This window comes from Notamacropus eugenii, chromosome 4, assembly GCF_028372415.1.
Source record: "Notamacropus eugenii isolate mMacEug1 chromosome 4, mMacEug1.pri_v2, whole genome shotgun sequence".
Lineage (NCBI taxonomy): Eukaryota > Metazoa > Chordata > Mammalia > Diprotodontia > Macropodidae > Notamacropus > Notamacropus eugenii.
In genome coordinates this window covers 322,600,318-322,615,224 of record NC_092875.1, presented here as the reverse complement: position 1 = coordinate 322,615,224, position 14,907 = coordinate 322,600,318, and the positions used below count along the sequence as shown (strand labels likewise).

General features: G+C 39.0%; 1 protein-coding gene and 1 non-coding gene across 2 annotated transcripts in view; one reads left to right on the top strand and one right to left on the bottom strand.

Moving 5' to 3' along the window:
- The first annotated feature begins 641 nt into the window (after nt 1-641).
- On the top strand, nt 642-722 carry LOC140502909 (small Cajal body-specific RNA 18). Its single transcript, XR_011966632.1, has one exon.
- A 2,144-nt stretch (nt 723-2,866) lies between these two features.
- LOC140502861 (unconventional myosin-Vb-like) overlaps nt 2,867-14,907 on the bottom strand; it is a 104,661-nt gene continuing 92,620 nt past the window's right edge. The window contains exons 15-17 of the mRNA XM_072606919.1: nt 12,164-12,338; nt 11,492-11,572; nt 2,867-7,299 (exon numbers count right to left, since the gene is read on the bottom strand). Coding sequence (XP_072463020.1) covers nt 7,147-7,299; nt 11,492-11,572; nt 12,164-12,338 — 409 coding nt within the window. The 3' untranslated portion in view covers nt 2,867-7,146. The remainder of the gene's footprint in view (nt 7,300-11,491; nt 11,573-12,163; nt 12,339-14,907) is intronic.

Below are 14,907 nucleotides of genomic sequence, written 5' to 3'. Positions count from 1 at the left end.
ATTGGAGCTGTCCATTTTATTAATTGTATCCCCAGCCCTTAGCACGGTGCCTGGCACCTAGGACACGCTTCCTAAATGTTGACTTACTAGGTCACTGGACTATGACCCTAGGCGTGGTGCGTCTAACGAAGGGCGCAGGGAGGAAAGGCCCCAACCCTTCGGGGAGCGGAGCGGAAAGGGCCGGGGCGAGGGGCCTGGAGGAGGGCGCCATTGGTGAAGAGAGCGGCCCAGGGGCGGGCGCGATTGGCCGAGCGGTCCGCCTTTCGTCTCCGAGCTGGAGGCCAGGGGGATGACTTCCGGGGAGAGGGGCCTTTGTTACCGCGCTTGCCCGGGCGGTCCGCTGGGTGGAGAGGGTTTTGTTGGAGGCTAGGGAGGGGAGAAGCGCCCGAGCTGTCCCCGCTCAGCTCCCAAGTGAACCCACCGCATTTTCCTTATATGATCGGGCTCCCGTTTGGTGCTGAGAGCCTGAAGTGATTATAGAACCGCCAGCACAGGGGATGGGAGGCTCGGGGTCGGGCCGGCGCTGCGGGGGGGGGGGGAGGGGGGGCGGAGCCGGGGGGGCGGGGCCGGGGGGGCGGGGCCGGGGCGCCCTCCTGGGCGCTGTCCCCGTGCTTGAAGCTGGAGGTGGCTCCGTGGAGCCCTGGTCGATGATGACGTGGCCACTGCGCAATCTGAGTTCGTAGAACCAGGTGATGGAGAGTGTGCTGAGCGGACTGAGACCAGGGAGGCCGGCCCCCCGGAGCGCTGTTTGGGGGCCTTCTCGTCGCTGCCGCAGAAGGCCGTCTGATCCAACCCCCATCGTTTTTTCAGACGAGGAAATTGAGGCCCAGAGAGATTAAGTCACGTGCTCAAGGGTTCGGAGCCAGGGCTCCGACTCCCAGGCCAGCCCCCTTCATCTGTGAGATGCTCCTCATGGGAGGGTGGTTACCCCTCCAGGATCTGGAGTCGTTAGCGCGTTTTACTATGATAGCGCCCTTTGCTTTATCTACTGAGCCGAGGGCCACAGATGAGACACGTGGGCTGAGCGCTGAATAAGTGCCAGGAAATTGAAGCTCCAGGTATCACAGATAACCAGTAACGGAGGATCTTTGTCCGCCGGGAGAAGACAACACACCCAAAGGGCTGCTGGGAAGCAGTGAAGAGAGTCTGGAGAGGTGGCTAAGAGCCCAAGCAGCGCCGAGCCTGGGGTCAGGAAGATCTCTCCAGTCCCTCCTGGGTCAAGTGGGGGGAGCAACAGGATTGCAGGGACAAAGGAGAAAGTTATAAAGTGCTTAGCGTGGTACCTGGCACGTGACAAGGGTGGGGGGTGTGTATACACATACGTAAACACATATGTAATACATGTATACACACACGTAACAGTATACACGTATATCTGTATGTACATCTTAGCTATTGTTATTTTGACCTGAAGGTCGAGATACCATAGACTACATGTAAGATATCTTAGGGATCAGGAAGAGATCTTGGAGGTATCCAAACCAACCTCTTCAGATACGGACACAAGTTATTTCTTCCCAATAATGATACCGTAAGCAGCAGAGATTGGAATATTACCTAAGGTTTACATAGCGCTTAAGGTCTGCAAAATGGTTTAGCTTATTTTGATCCTCTCAACCCAGTAAAGCACAATGCCAAGGAATGGAATCTTGGTGCTGATGCAGAGAGAAAACTACTGAGGAAGAAATTTAGGGTGGGGTTCATGGAATAAAAGAATCATCTTAATGGGGGCTGGGGGGGTTGTGCCAGAGAATGAAGATTGCACTGATTTCTAAACCTATTAAGGCACAGGGGGAATAACCTGGACTATGGAAATATCTGGGTCAGTCCGAAGGCTGAAGTTTGAAAACTTTGGGGCTGTTTCTTGTTATAACTCCAGCTTTCTTTTTAATTTCTCTGACTCTTGGTTTCTTACACATTCTAGAGATTTAAGGTAGAGGCAGCTAGGTGGTGCAGGGGATAGATCACCAGTGCAGGAGTCAGGAGGACCTGAGTTCAAATCTCTCCTCAGACACTTGATACTCACTAGCTGTGTGACCTTGGGCAAGTCACTTAACCCCAATTGCCTCATCCTGGGTCATCTCCAGTCATCCTGAGGAATATCTGGCCACTCGATTCCAATGGCTCTGGAGAAGTGAGGCTGGTGACCTGCACAGCCCTCCCTCACTCAAAACAAAGTCAAGTGCAAGTCATGTCATCATTTCTCTGATGGCATGGTCTTCTTTGGCAATGGACAAACACACGCACAGGTTGGCAGAGGCTTCATAAATTTCAGTAGCAGGGAAGCTGGTCTGAGAGAGATGGAGGTAGCAAAAGAAATTCACCTGTAAATGTGCTCATGGTACAAGACTTGAAACTTTAAAGATCATGGATCATATAATGTTAGCTCTGGAAGCGTTCTTATAGATTATTCAGCCCAGTTTCCTCCAGCTGTTTATGAGGAAACTAAATTTCTGAAAGGTGAAGTGATATACCCAAATATGGTAGTGGAAACACTAATTTCAAGATTACAGACCTGGATTCAGATCCTGTCCACTACTTCCTACCTGTGTGACCTTGGGCAAGTCACTTTAACCTCTCTAGACTTCAATTTCTTCATCTGATAAAATGAGGGATTGGACTAGATTCTTTTCATTAGTAAATCTATGATCCTCAAAAGCTATATTGCTTTCTAGAAAGATCAAATTAACTCACAGATCCACCACTCACATCTACATGGGGTAGGGGAGAGGATAAGGTTGGAAGTATATATCAATGACCAGGATGTTGTAAGCATACTGACCTCAGTCTTCTACCTCCAAGTTCTCAGAAGATAGGCTCTTTTTTTTCTCAGTCAAAATTTGGCTGCAAAGAGTTATAGATCTCATTTAGATTTGAAGACCCACATTTATTCAAAAGTATTTATTTCCACAAATTTTTATCCACAGCTGAATATTACAGTGACTATTATAAGCATTTTCCTATAAACAAAGATTTAGTTTACAGATTTGTTCAAAATGGAAAAAATATTCTTTATCAGTAGTATTTCGTCTATGATATCTGATTCACCTCCTGAATATCATTGAAATTCCTTCAGAGAGAGGCTGCTCCTCCTAAACATCATTTGGAGGCAAAAATGTTACATCCAACTCTGGCCAGGTTTGACATGCACTTTAAGAAAATGTTTAATTTTATTTCAGATTTATCCCATTTAAAAGTATTAAAGTTTATATAATGTAGGAAAAAAAGTTTTTCATCCAGTGACCTTTAAAATAAAAACAATATCACCTTATTATTTTTATTACTGTAAGAAAAAATCCCTCTAGTCTGTTTCTTTCTCCTCCCCAACCCAATTCCATGGCATCAGGGTGGCAGAGAAGTGAACCATAAGTGTTTGGCTGTACATGCAACAACATCTGGCTTAATTTAATAACACCTGATGTGGAAAAGATTTCTATGAACCATGACTAGAAGATCCTACCCTGTGTTTCACATAGTAGCTGTTTAGTAGTACAGGCATTATGTAGTCATTCAGTTATGATACCGTTGTTGCAGTAGTTTCAGGGAAATAAGGGAAAACTTGTAGTGTTTAATATTAAAAAAGCAACTACAGATTCCCCCCCCCCCCTTTTTTTACAAGGGGATAATTCAGACAATTAAATGTGCTGATTTTTTTTTCCTATCTTTTCCCAAACTTCTAAGTGTTTTAAAATAACTTAAAAACCCAGCCCTAAAAACTCCAAAGGAGCCATTATTACTGACATGCCCCAGGAAAGTGGGGGGGAACCCTATGCACATTTGTGTAATGCAACATCCTAGTTGTTTCAAACAACTATGGCAGCCCAGATAGAAAGCAAATGCCTGGAAAAAGATGTCTTAACAGTGTCAGCAAGGATTAGTTAAGGATGTGCTATGTACATATAACTAATTCAATGTAATGGGACAGTTGTAACATAATTCTTAAAAAGCCCATCAACCTAAAAGTGATGTTATCTAATTTTTTTTCTTCTGTGATTTTAAAACAATTCAGAATGACTGATTGGATAAATCCTGCATCCACCATAATGTTCCTTAGAATATTAAAATCCTTCCCACAATAATGCTTATTCCAGGAAAAAGTAGCAATTGAGAAATCAGTTACCTTAATAACAGCTGAAGGCACAGTGGGAAAGGTGCTTATCTGAGATATTAACAAATATAGGTCTCAACCTTGTCATTATATTGCACTATATTCTTAAATCAAAATGCCATTCTGATTTCCATGGAATTGTGGATGTTTGCATGAATAAAGCTGCATTAAATGTGCTTTTTAAATGCAGGGAGTAAAAATAGTTAACAAAAGATTTTTATGTTAAAGATACGAAAGAATCTCCTTCCAAGCACAGGCTTAGTTGTAAGTTAAATATTATAGATCTAAACATTAAATAGCCGATTTCTATGTATTTCTATACTAAGGTTCTATAAAAATCTTGTTTTTCTTTTTTTAAAAAAATATAATACACATAAATTAAATTCTTTACAACTTCAGCAAAACACCATTATCCCTTAGCAAAAAAAAAATTAAGAATGAAATCTGTGATTAATTAGACTATATATTTAGGAAAAAAACCCCTTCAGTAGATTATTTCCATTTTATTCCAATGGATAAGCATTAGATATTATAAATCCTTAGTTGCTGATATGATTAACTAAGGACCCTTGAAAGATGGGCACCTAAAAAGTCAGAGGAAGCTGATGGTATAAGACAGTTAAGGACAGTTGGCAGTAGTTGCCTTTATAGACACCTTTTTCTGCAGAAAGCTAGCATTTTCCCTTGTCTGGTGAGTGGACAGAAAGGCTTAAGGAAAGCATGAAAAACTTATGGGATGTCACTTGTACCTTTGAGCCAGCAAAGCCCAAAGGCACAGACAGATAAGGTGGGGTCCTGGCTCAGAGGGTTTTTTTGTGTGGGTCTCCAAGTCCCACTAAGTATGGAAACAAGATCCTAGCATACACTAGGAACGGGGAGGGTGAAAACCAATTTTTTTAAATATTTATATATTTGACCAAGTAAATGTGTTGAGTTTTTAGAGAAGTGTCCTCCACTGAATAGAAGGTTGAACTAGGTAGGTGACATCTAAGGTGCCTTCCAACTCTTCAGAGTCTCTGATGATCTGCTTTTTCTTCTCTTGAAGGGTAAAGGTAGCCTTTGCATATAGGAATAATTTTAAACTAAAGTGCTACAAAATCATTACAAGAGACTTTTCCAGTTATTAAGGAGGTAGTCACAGATGTGACACTTTCATATTAACACTGAAGATGAAACTGGTTGGTGACGCTATGGATATTGTCAGTGATATGTATCTCTGAATAAATCAGAAACAGCTTTAATTCAGTAGAAATAGCCAAAAACAAGTTTGTGTGTTTGTTGTGAAAGTAGAAGTGGTCATCTTAATGAAGGTTTGATATGATTTTCATCATAACAAGGGTGGAGTGTTCCACTGTTCTGAGACCACATGGATGAGGGTGATGATAGAGATGATAGAGGCCAGGAAGAAGGAAGGATTTGCTAGGGAGAAGTGGTAAGGAAAGAGGTCTGCATCTGTTTCCAGGTCCTAGGGGCCTTTTGTCATGGGCTTCTGAAAGAAAGTGGAGTTAAGAATAATGGGGTCATGTAACTGATAATTTGTGGAGTAATTAACTTCCCTGTTAAGAATCAGGAAGAGGGACCACTTGTCTCTGGTTAGCAAACTATGATTTCCTGCACTGGCAACATCCTTCTTCATATGATCACCATCTATTAATGGACTTCGGCTTTTTTTTTAAGAAGAAAAATCTATGACGAAGATAGTACACAGCTTTTCAAACTCAATGCTTTCTTCTGAAGAAATGTCCACTTGTAGTCTTAGAAAAAACTTACTTGTAAGTGTCAAAATTTGGATAAGCATTATTAAGGGCCGGGAATTCCATCCCCTTATATTCTAGCAGGGAGACTACATATGCCTTTAACACAGTAACTCTGAACAAATGTTTAATGCAAACAAATGGATGAATGTCAGATATTGGGAGACTGCATATGCCTTTAACACAGTAACTTTGAACAAATGTTTAATACAAACAAATGGATGAATGTCAGATATTTTACTGGATTAAAAAAAAGTAGCATTTAAGTGAAAATCTATATTCATTATTTTCATATATTTTCAACCACTCATACATCTCCTTTTGAGAAGGAATTTAACTGCCTAGGGGATGCTGAAACGACAATGAAGTCCTATTTGTGAGCTCTCCTGTTGTGTTAGAGAATAGATAAATGACATTTTGGGACTACTAGTCTTCTCATTTACATTTTCTTTCATAAAGTAACACGGGGGAATTATGCAATACAAATAATATTTGGTTTGGATGCATTTACTGTGAAAAAGTTTTGGATAGGATCTCCTCTTGCTCAATTTGCTAGTCATTACCTAAGGGCACTGACATGTAGCAGCTTTAACTCTTCCTAAAGACTGAGACCAAGAAGTCATCTTAGGGCACAAACAGGTTTGTGTCATTGTGACATTTTTGCTCCAAAAAAATAAAGTTTAAAATACTACTAAGGCCTAGGGAAAGAATAAGGAGGCCAACATTACTGGCATTGCCTCTGTAGTGGGGAAAAATGGGTAAACCCATCCCACTCACCAAACAACCCCCCACAAACCCACAACACCATTTCTCCTGCTTCCTAAAACAGTGGAAAGGAGAACATGTGTCAACCCCAAAATGACAAGTATCTGCATTTGTTAGAAGCTCCCTGAAGGCAATTTAAATGTCCAGTTTTTAAGTATTAAATAGCCACAGAATGAAGATTAAAAAGTTGGCCAATGTCTGCTTGACAAGATTGGTACATTGGTTATGGCACTGGGGAAGTCACTGTTTAAACTGCTATGGACTGTGCACTTTAGCCTGAAACCAAACTATTTAAAAAACTGTATTTCAAGTATTCTTATTTTGAGCTGTAGAATACAAAAGAAAAACAATCACATTGAAGATATGTGCCTGATACTGGACAGTTCAGCACTTCGCACAGGTTCTTAGGCTCTGGCTTGGTCCACTTTTACCACACTGAATTTGTCCTTCAATTTATGTCATTGTTTTCTTTTTGCTTGAACTCACTGAGACTGGAGCCAAGACAGCAAACATTTGTCTTCACACTTCGTTGAGGAACTCCAGGTTGAGAGCCGCAGGGATGTGAATTGAGTCCATGGTCAGGGAGGATGGGTTAAATGGAAACAAGACAGGGAACATGTGCTTGAAGTCTAAGAGCAGCTGCTGAGGGTCATTGCGATCTTGTAGTTGTGCCTGAGGAGAAGGAAACCATTAAGAATTCTGACTTTGCCTTTATTTCAGATGATGTGTTGTACCTTTAAAATGATTAGGTTCATGTATAATAACTTTTTACATGTCTTGAGAAGTCTAAAAAGTAAACTGGAGATCAAGTGGTCAGGGACCGCATCTATCTTAGAATCAAAGGAGATATAGATGGAAAGAACCTTAAGAATCATCTATTCCAACCTCCTCATCCTATAAAAGATGAAACTGAGGCCTAGAGAAAGGGGAAATGACTTTCCCAATATCATAATCTCTTAATGCATATAAAAATAAAAAAGTTCTTGGTTTCTATAAAGAACATACAAGAAATAGAATTAAATTATGGCAAATTTTGAGAGACATAAAGAAGAATTCTGGATTAGAAATGATACATTCTTTTCCTACAGATATTTTAAAACAGGAGAAAAGAATCAATCTAGCATGATTTGGGACTAGATGAACTAAAGGTATCTTTTTTGATCTGAAGATTCTTTATAGGTCCATCTCACATGTGGAAATCTCAAGTACAAATAAAAGGCACTGCTACTTGGATTCCCATATACCAAGATGAACGTGGAAAGGCAGGGTCGACATCTAAATTATTCTTAAAGAGTGTAAACGCTCTATCTTCCAAAGATATTCAGTAGGATCATACTTTCTTTTTTTTAAAGGTTGGGGGCTATGACTTCATCTGTGTGGGTAATTCATTTTACCAATATAGACCGGCATCTCTTTTGCAACTTAGAGAGTTGCCATGGGCACTGAGAGGTGAAGGAACTTGCCTCTGCCACACAGCTAGAAAGTGTCAGAAGTAGAATTTAAATCTACATCTTTCCTGATGTCAAGTCCAGCACTCTCCAAATATGGAGGTACACTACTCTATTAGTAGTTCTATTATTACTAGTACTACGACTACTAGTTTTATTACTACTACTACTCCTAGTTCTATTACTACAACTACTATCTCTATTACTAGTACTACTACTACTATGAGTACTACTAGTTCTAGTACTAGTACTACTATTGCCATTCTTTCACTACTACTACTTGCTTTATTACTACTAGTACTACTACTATTACTAATAAAAGATACTGAGCAATTTGCTGTACATCAAGATGACAAAAAAACGTCTTTGGGATGAATCTTGGCACATAACATGAGTATGGAAGCATTATATGCATTTATGCACAATTCCCCTCTACGTTAAGGGAATACTTTGTAAGTTATTTTTATAACTCGGCAATAGTTAGTTCTTTATTTGAATATTCAAGTACAAATAAAAGGCACTGCTATTTGGATTCCTACATACCAAGATGAACTTGGAAAGACTGTGGGGGGAGGGCAGCATTTAAACTCTTCTTAATGAGTAAAACACTATATCCAAAGATTTCCAACAGGATCAGTCTAGGATTCCGAAGCTTAAAAAAGGTATATGGACAGCTTGCAGAATGAATGGACTAGAATATCATTGTGTCATTTAAAAACTGGGAAGATTTCTTTGAACTGCTTCAGTGTAACAGGAGCAGAACCAGAGGGGCAATTTCTGCAATCACATATGTATGCAGCAATGACCCAATGAAGACAACCAACTTTGAAAGACTTTAAGAACTGACTGATGCAGTGACTAACCATGACTCTAGAGGACAAGATGAGGAAACATATTTGTCACCTCTAGGCTATGGTCTGAAGGTGAAGAACGAGACATTTTTGGACGTTGCTAAGGTGAGAATTTGTTTGTTTGACCATACCGTTTGTTACAAGGATTTTGTTTTTGTTGTTTTTCTTTTTCTTGGGGGGGGGAGGGAGAGAAAATAAATGCTTTTTAATTGGAAAGTTTAAAAAAAGAACATGGGCAATATTAAAACAACTTGCAGAGGGTTTTGAGGATGGGGTGGATGATGGGGGAAAAGGGATAACACTTTAAGAATTATGTTTATAGATATTTTTGTGTAATTTTTTTTAAAAACTGTGCTATGCCAATAATTTAAAATACATAGCTATTATTTAACAGGAACCTTGAGGGGAATAATTTTGTAAAATGAATAATTACTTGAACTTGTAAGTTTAGTAAGTTCAGATTTCTGAATGTTGTCATTATTTTATAGCAAGGCCTACCTGAAATGATTTTATAGAGATGAAGGTAGCTCAGAAATGTATAATGACCACCTGGGTCTCCATTTCATTAAGGAGACCGTGGCCCATCAACGGAGGCAGCCTTGACAGAAAGGCCAGTGCTGGGGATGAATGCAAATGACACAGAATCTGCCTCTGGAGAGCTACTGGAAGGGTCATCACCCTCTTACAAGAGGCATGGCAAGAGGAAGGCACTTGCTGATTGTTCATGGTGTTGTCAATCACCTCTGTAGAATGGACCCTCACAAGATGAGGGCACTGCAGGCCTCCTCATCAGCACACTAGGGTCAGCATTATGGGTGACTGCCATCTTAACTGGCTTCTTTGGATCAGAAAACCTGCCTTCTGCATTTTTCCTATCTTTCCACTGACGATCTTATTTAATTAGATCCTGGCTCATTTCTGGTACTTTAAATACAACTGAACTCTTTCTTCCTTTGAGTCATCATCTTTTAAGTAAATCACCTTCTAAACAATTCCAAAGGCAGTTTATACTGGGTAGCACAGTGTATAAAACACACTGAGCTTGGAGTCAGGAAGAACTGAGTTCAAATCTGGTGGCAGACACTAACTCCTGGGCAAGTCACTCAATCTCTGTCTGCCTTAGTTTTCTTATCTGTAAAACTAGGACAGTAACAGCATCTGGCATTGTTGTGAAGAAAAACGAAGGCTATATCTGTAAAGAACTTTGCAAATCATAAAGAGCTATATAAATGCTACCTATCACCACCACCACCACCACGACCACCACCATCATCATCATCATCATTATCATCATTGGTTTCCCTTCAAATGGAAGGTTCTATAATAACCCAAATTCCTAAGGAGATTTGTAACATGTTGTGAATAAATACCCAAAAGCAATTTGATGGAACTAGCTTTTTGTAAAAGACAAAACAAAACAAAACATTATGTATTTTCTCTCAAGTTTAGAACATTTCCTTTTCTCTGACCTCAATATATTGTCAGGTTGTTGGCCTTATTCTTACTGATACAAATGTCTTCACAAACCTAGACTTCTCACCACTTCTCTCCTATCTCTTAATAATACTTATGGAAGTTACAGGATAGTTTTATTTTCCCACATGTACATTTGAGGAAGTCATGTTTGTACTCAATATGTTCCCATATAGCCACTAAGTGGAGAAGTTGTCAATGACTTTTGAAAATTTGTGAGAGTAACTGATATCTGTGTATATGTGAGTGTGTGTGTATGTAAGGGTAGGTCACTTAAATTTTTTGAACTTCAGTTTTTTCATTTGTAAAATTGGGATAAGAATAGCTATATACCTCTCAGGGTCTTTGTGAGGCTCAAATGAAATTACTTATGTGAAATGCTTTACACCTCAAGACTGGAAGGATATTCATATTTTACAAATGAGAAAACTGAGAGTTAAAGGAGTGAAGTGACTTGCCCATAGTCACACAGCCAGTTAAGTATCCCCAGGGAAGACTTCAAGTCTCATCTCTCTTGACTCCAAATTTTAAATACAACATGATGCCTGTGGCATCACTCATACACAAATGAGGTTAATTCACCCCCAGAATTATCTATGTCAGAGTCTTATGCCATTATTTAATAAAATACATATTTGTGTATGTGTATCTTTACAAACATATGTGTTTACGTATGTGAAATTAAAATGTTTTTCCCATTTTCTTATTTTTCCCCTTGTATTCTCATATTGTTAGGTGTGGTTATGCAACTTCCTTACATCCCCGTAATAAATGGAGAGGTTTATGTTGATTGTACACCTCTTAAAATCTGAGAGGAATAAGATTACTGTTCAGGTGAATATTGTACATCTACATTATGCTAATTTATGCATGGAAGATATTATATTGTTCATTCCTCTACTTAAGCAAATGGATAGAAAGGCAGAAGTGATTTCAGAGGTAACAAGGCCCACAGCATATGTCTTCTAGCATCATCTGCCTTTAAGCCCGTGTTTCTTAGGACAGACAAGTAAAGTTAAATTATATTTTCAATTCCAGTTACTAGTTCTGAAATGACCTTTATACAAAACTGATTAATATTCTCAGACTCACCTGAATTGTTCGTATGAAGGCTACGGTCACTCGTTCTTCAAATTCATTCAGGGGAGTGTAAAGATTGAGGATTTTGACAATCTGTTGCAATCAAAAGAAATGTTGGTCACAAAGGAGGCAATCCTATCTGAACCTATAGAAAACTTCAAAGAACTTCAGTACCCAATACAAATCTGATCTTGAATCTGGACCCAAATTAGGAATAGACAACAGAGTCTGGGCTGAACCTGAAACCTGTCAATAAAATTCTCACACAAAATGCAACCCTCTACCATCTCCCCTAAATGCCATTTATTTTTATGCAAATAGATGTTTTTGAAGGCAAACTTCACTTCTTTTTTTTTGCCAAGTAGCCAGAATTTGTTTTCAAAATCATTTATATTTTTAACTAAAAGCTTGTAAGTATAGCTATTTGGAATTCTCTCTCAATGTCACTTTTAAAAATTAGAAAAATTCTTTACTTCCTGATCTAGAATGTACTTGTGTCATAGATAGTCTTGAGTTACCTACTTTGTAACAGGTCTATCTCCTCCAACCCTGGGGCTTTGCAATTACTAACTTTTAAAGGCAAGCACAGCAACCTCTTGAAAACAAGAGCCAACTTTCATTCAAACTAAGGCACTCTAGATGATGGCACTGCCAGCCTAGAAGCAGCCTATGACAAGCCCATACCTGCTGTGTACTGAGGGAGGTGCATAAGGTGCAAATGGCCTCAGCATCCTCAGGGGTTTTCTTTTTCAACTGCAGGAGCTGTGCTGCATGGATCAAAGGTTCCATCGTCTCTGCTGCTCCACTCTGGTGGAGATTCTTCCCTCGAAGCCACTCCTCAAGCTCACTTATGTTATACCTAGATGCATAAGTCAAAAATAAACTGAGGTGGTACAGTATGTAGAGGACTGGGCCTGGAGTCAGAAAGACCTGAGCTCAAATCCATTTCTAGACATTTACTAGCTATGTGACCCTGGGCAAGTCAATTTAACCATTTTTTTTTTTGCCTTGGTTTCCTCAACTGTAAAATGGGGATAATAATAGCATCTGCCTCCCAGGGTTGTTGTGAGGATTAAATGACATGAAATTTGTAAAGCACTTAGTATGGCAAATGGTAGTGCTAAATAAATGTTTGTTTGCTCGTTTCCTTCCCTCCTTCTCTTCCTTCCTTCCTTCCTTCCTTCCTTCCTTCCTTCCTTCCTTCCTTCCTTCCTTCCTTCCTTCCCTACCTCCCTCCTGTCCTACTTTTCTTTCCTTCCACTCTCTCAAAGTCTCAGTGTTGTCCTTCCCATTGTCACAAAAACTTCATTATTTTATTTGGTCAGTTGTCTAAGATATAAATTAGATTTTGACCAGCAAAGTTTCCAGTGCTGAGGTATCTGAGATTTGCTGCTCACTAATGCCAGATTGTTGATGGCACATGTGCAGAAACATGGTGCTGTTATCTTTAATTTTGTTTTGCCTGATGCCTTATTTTCTTTCTTTTTTGGGGTGAGGGTACTCCTTTTTTAAAAAAGTTAATTTATTAGTGTTCAGTTTTCTGTAATCACTTCCATAAGTCTTAGATTTTCTTCCCTCCCTGTCCAAGACAGCATGCAATCTTATATGGGTTCTACATATACATTCCTATTAATCACATTTTCACATTAGTCATGTTGCAAAGAAGAATTAAAATGAATGGGAGAAACCATGAGAAAAACCAAGAAAAAAAACAAAACATAACACAAGAGAAAATATTCTGCTTCATTCTGCATTCTGATTTCATAGTTCTTTCTCTGGATGTGGATGGCATTTTGCATCAAGAGTCCTTTGGGAATATTTCACAAAACCAATTAGTAAACTAAATTGGAGTTCTCTGCCTTTGGCTTGGGGAAGGGAAACCTTAATCATCTCAGTTTGGCACAGTGGAAAGAGCACTGGATTTGGAGTCAGAATACCAGATTTAAACCTTGGTTCTGCCACTTAGTCCTATGTGAATTTTACCACAATGATTGACTTTTTCTTGCCTCAGTTTCCTCTTCTGTAAAATGAATGGGTTAGACTAAATGACTTTTAAGCTTCCTTCCAGCTCTGAGTCCACTGACATCTCTATGAACTTGTAAAAAAAAATTATGCTAGTTATTAGAGAACAGGTTATCATTCTCAGAACATCTGAGATTGAAAAAAACGGACATAAAATACAACTGAAAGAATGATTATTTACATTAAAATGATTGCTCAGCTTGCTTTAAGTAGTAGGTATCTATATACACTTCAGTGTTTCTTTACAGATAAAAGATTATATGATAGATGGGGATAGGAGCAAAGAAAAAGCCAGATTGGGAACAATTGCCTGTTGAAAGCCAGGAAAAGAAAATGTGCTTCCAGCTACAGTTTATGTGTTATCTTCCCCCATTTGAATGTAAGTTCCTTGAGGTCTATCTATCTTACTTCTGTTTTTATCCTTAATACTTCGCACTTTGTCTGGCACATGGTAAGCAATAAGTAATAGTAATCACAGTAATAAAGTAAAAAATGACATGTAAATACACATATAAATAAGTATGACAAAAAAAAATCCTATATTTACTGAATCTATCACTCATCTATGAGTAAATAAAAAAATCAATGTAATTCAATTTATGAGAGCTGGGCCTGACTTTGTGAAATTTAATTGATGCACATTTTTAGGAACACTTCTATAATTTGCAATGATGCTTATTTCTGATCTGGCCGTGCTAGAAGTGAAATCATTAATAAAGCAGTACGTGTGTGTAAGGGAAGGTCTCATAAATTCTAAACTGTTGTACAGCAAGTTCTTTTCTTATCTGAAGCCTCTTTAAATCATTCATTCATTTTGACATAATTGTTGTCAGCCTGTATTTTTTGTCATCTGGTTTTCTTCACTCTGCATTACTTCCCTCCTACCACCACACCTGTTTCTATGTCTTTAAATTCTTCATGTGTCTTTTTTTTTTTTTTTTTGGATCCAGTCCTAAAATTTCAACACTGTGTGTGAGGGGGAAGGCTGTAGAAATTCTCTCCATTGATTTTATTCATAACTCACTTATAACTTATAGTTTTATAAAGTTGCCCAGAAACACTAATGCACTGTTGGTGGAATTGTGAACTGATCCAACCCTTCTAGAGAGCAATTTGGAACTATACCCAAAAGGCAATCAAACTGCACATAACCTTTGATCCAGCAATACCACTACTAGGTCTATATCCCAAAGAAACCACATAAAGGGCAAAGGGGTCCTACACGCAAAAAAAAATATTTATAGCAGCTCTTGCTGTGGTGGCAAATAATTGGAAACTGAGGAGGAATGCCCATCATTTGGGAAATGGCTGAACAAGCTGTGGTATATGAATGTAATGGAATACTGACAAGTAGGCAGATTTCAGAAAAACCTAAAAAGACATACATGAATTGATAGAAAGTGAAG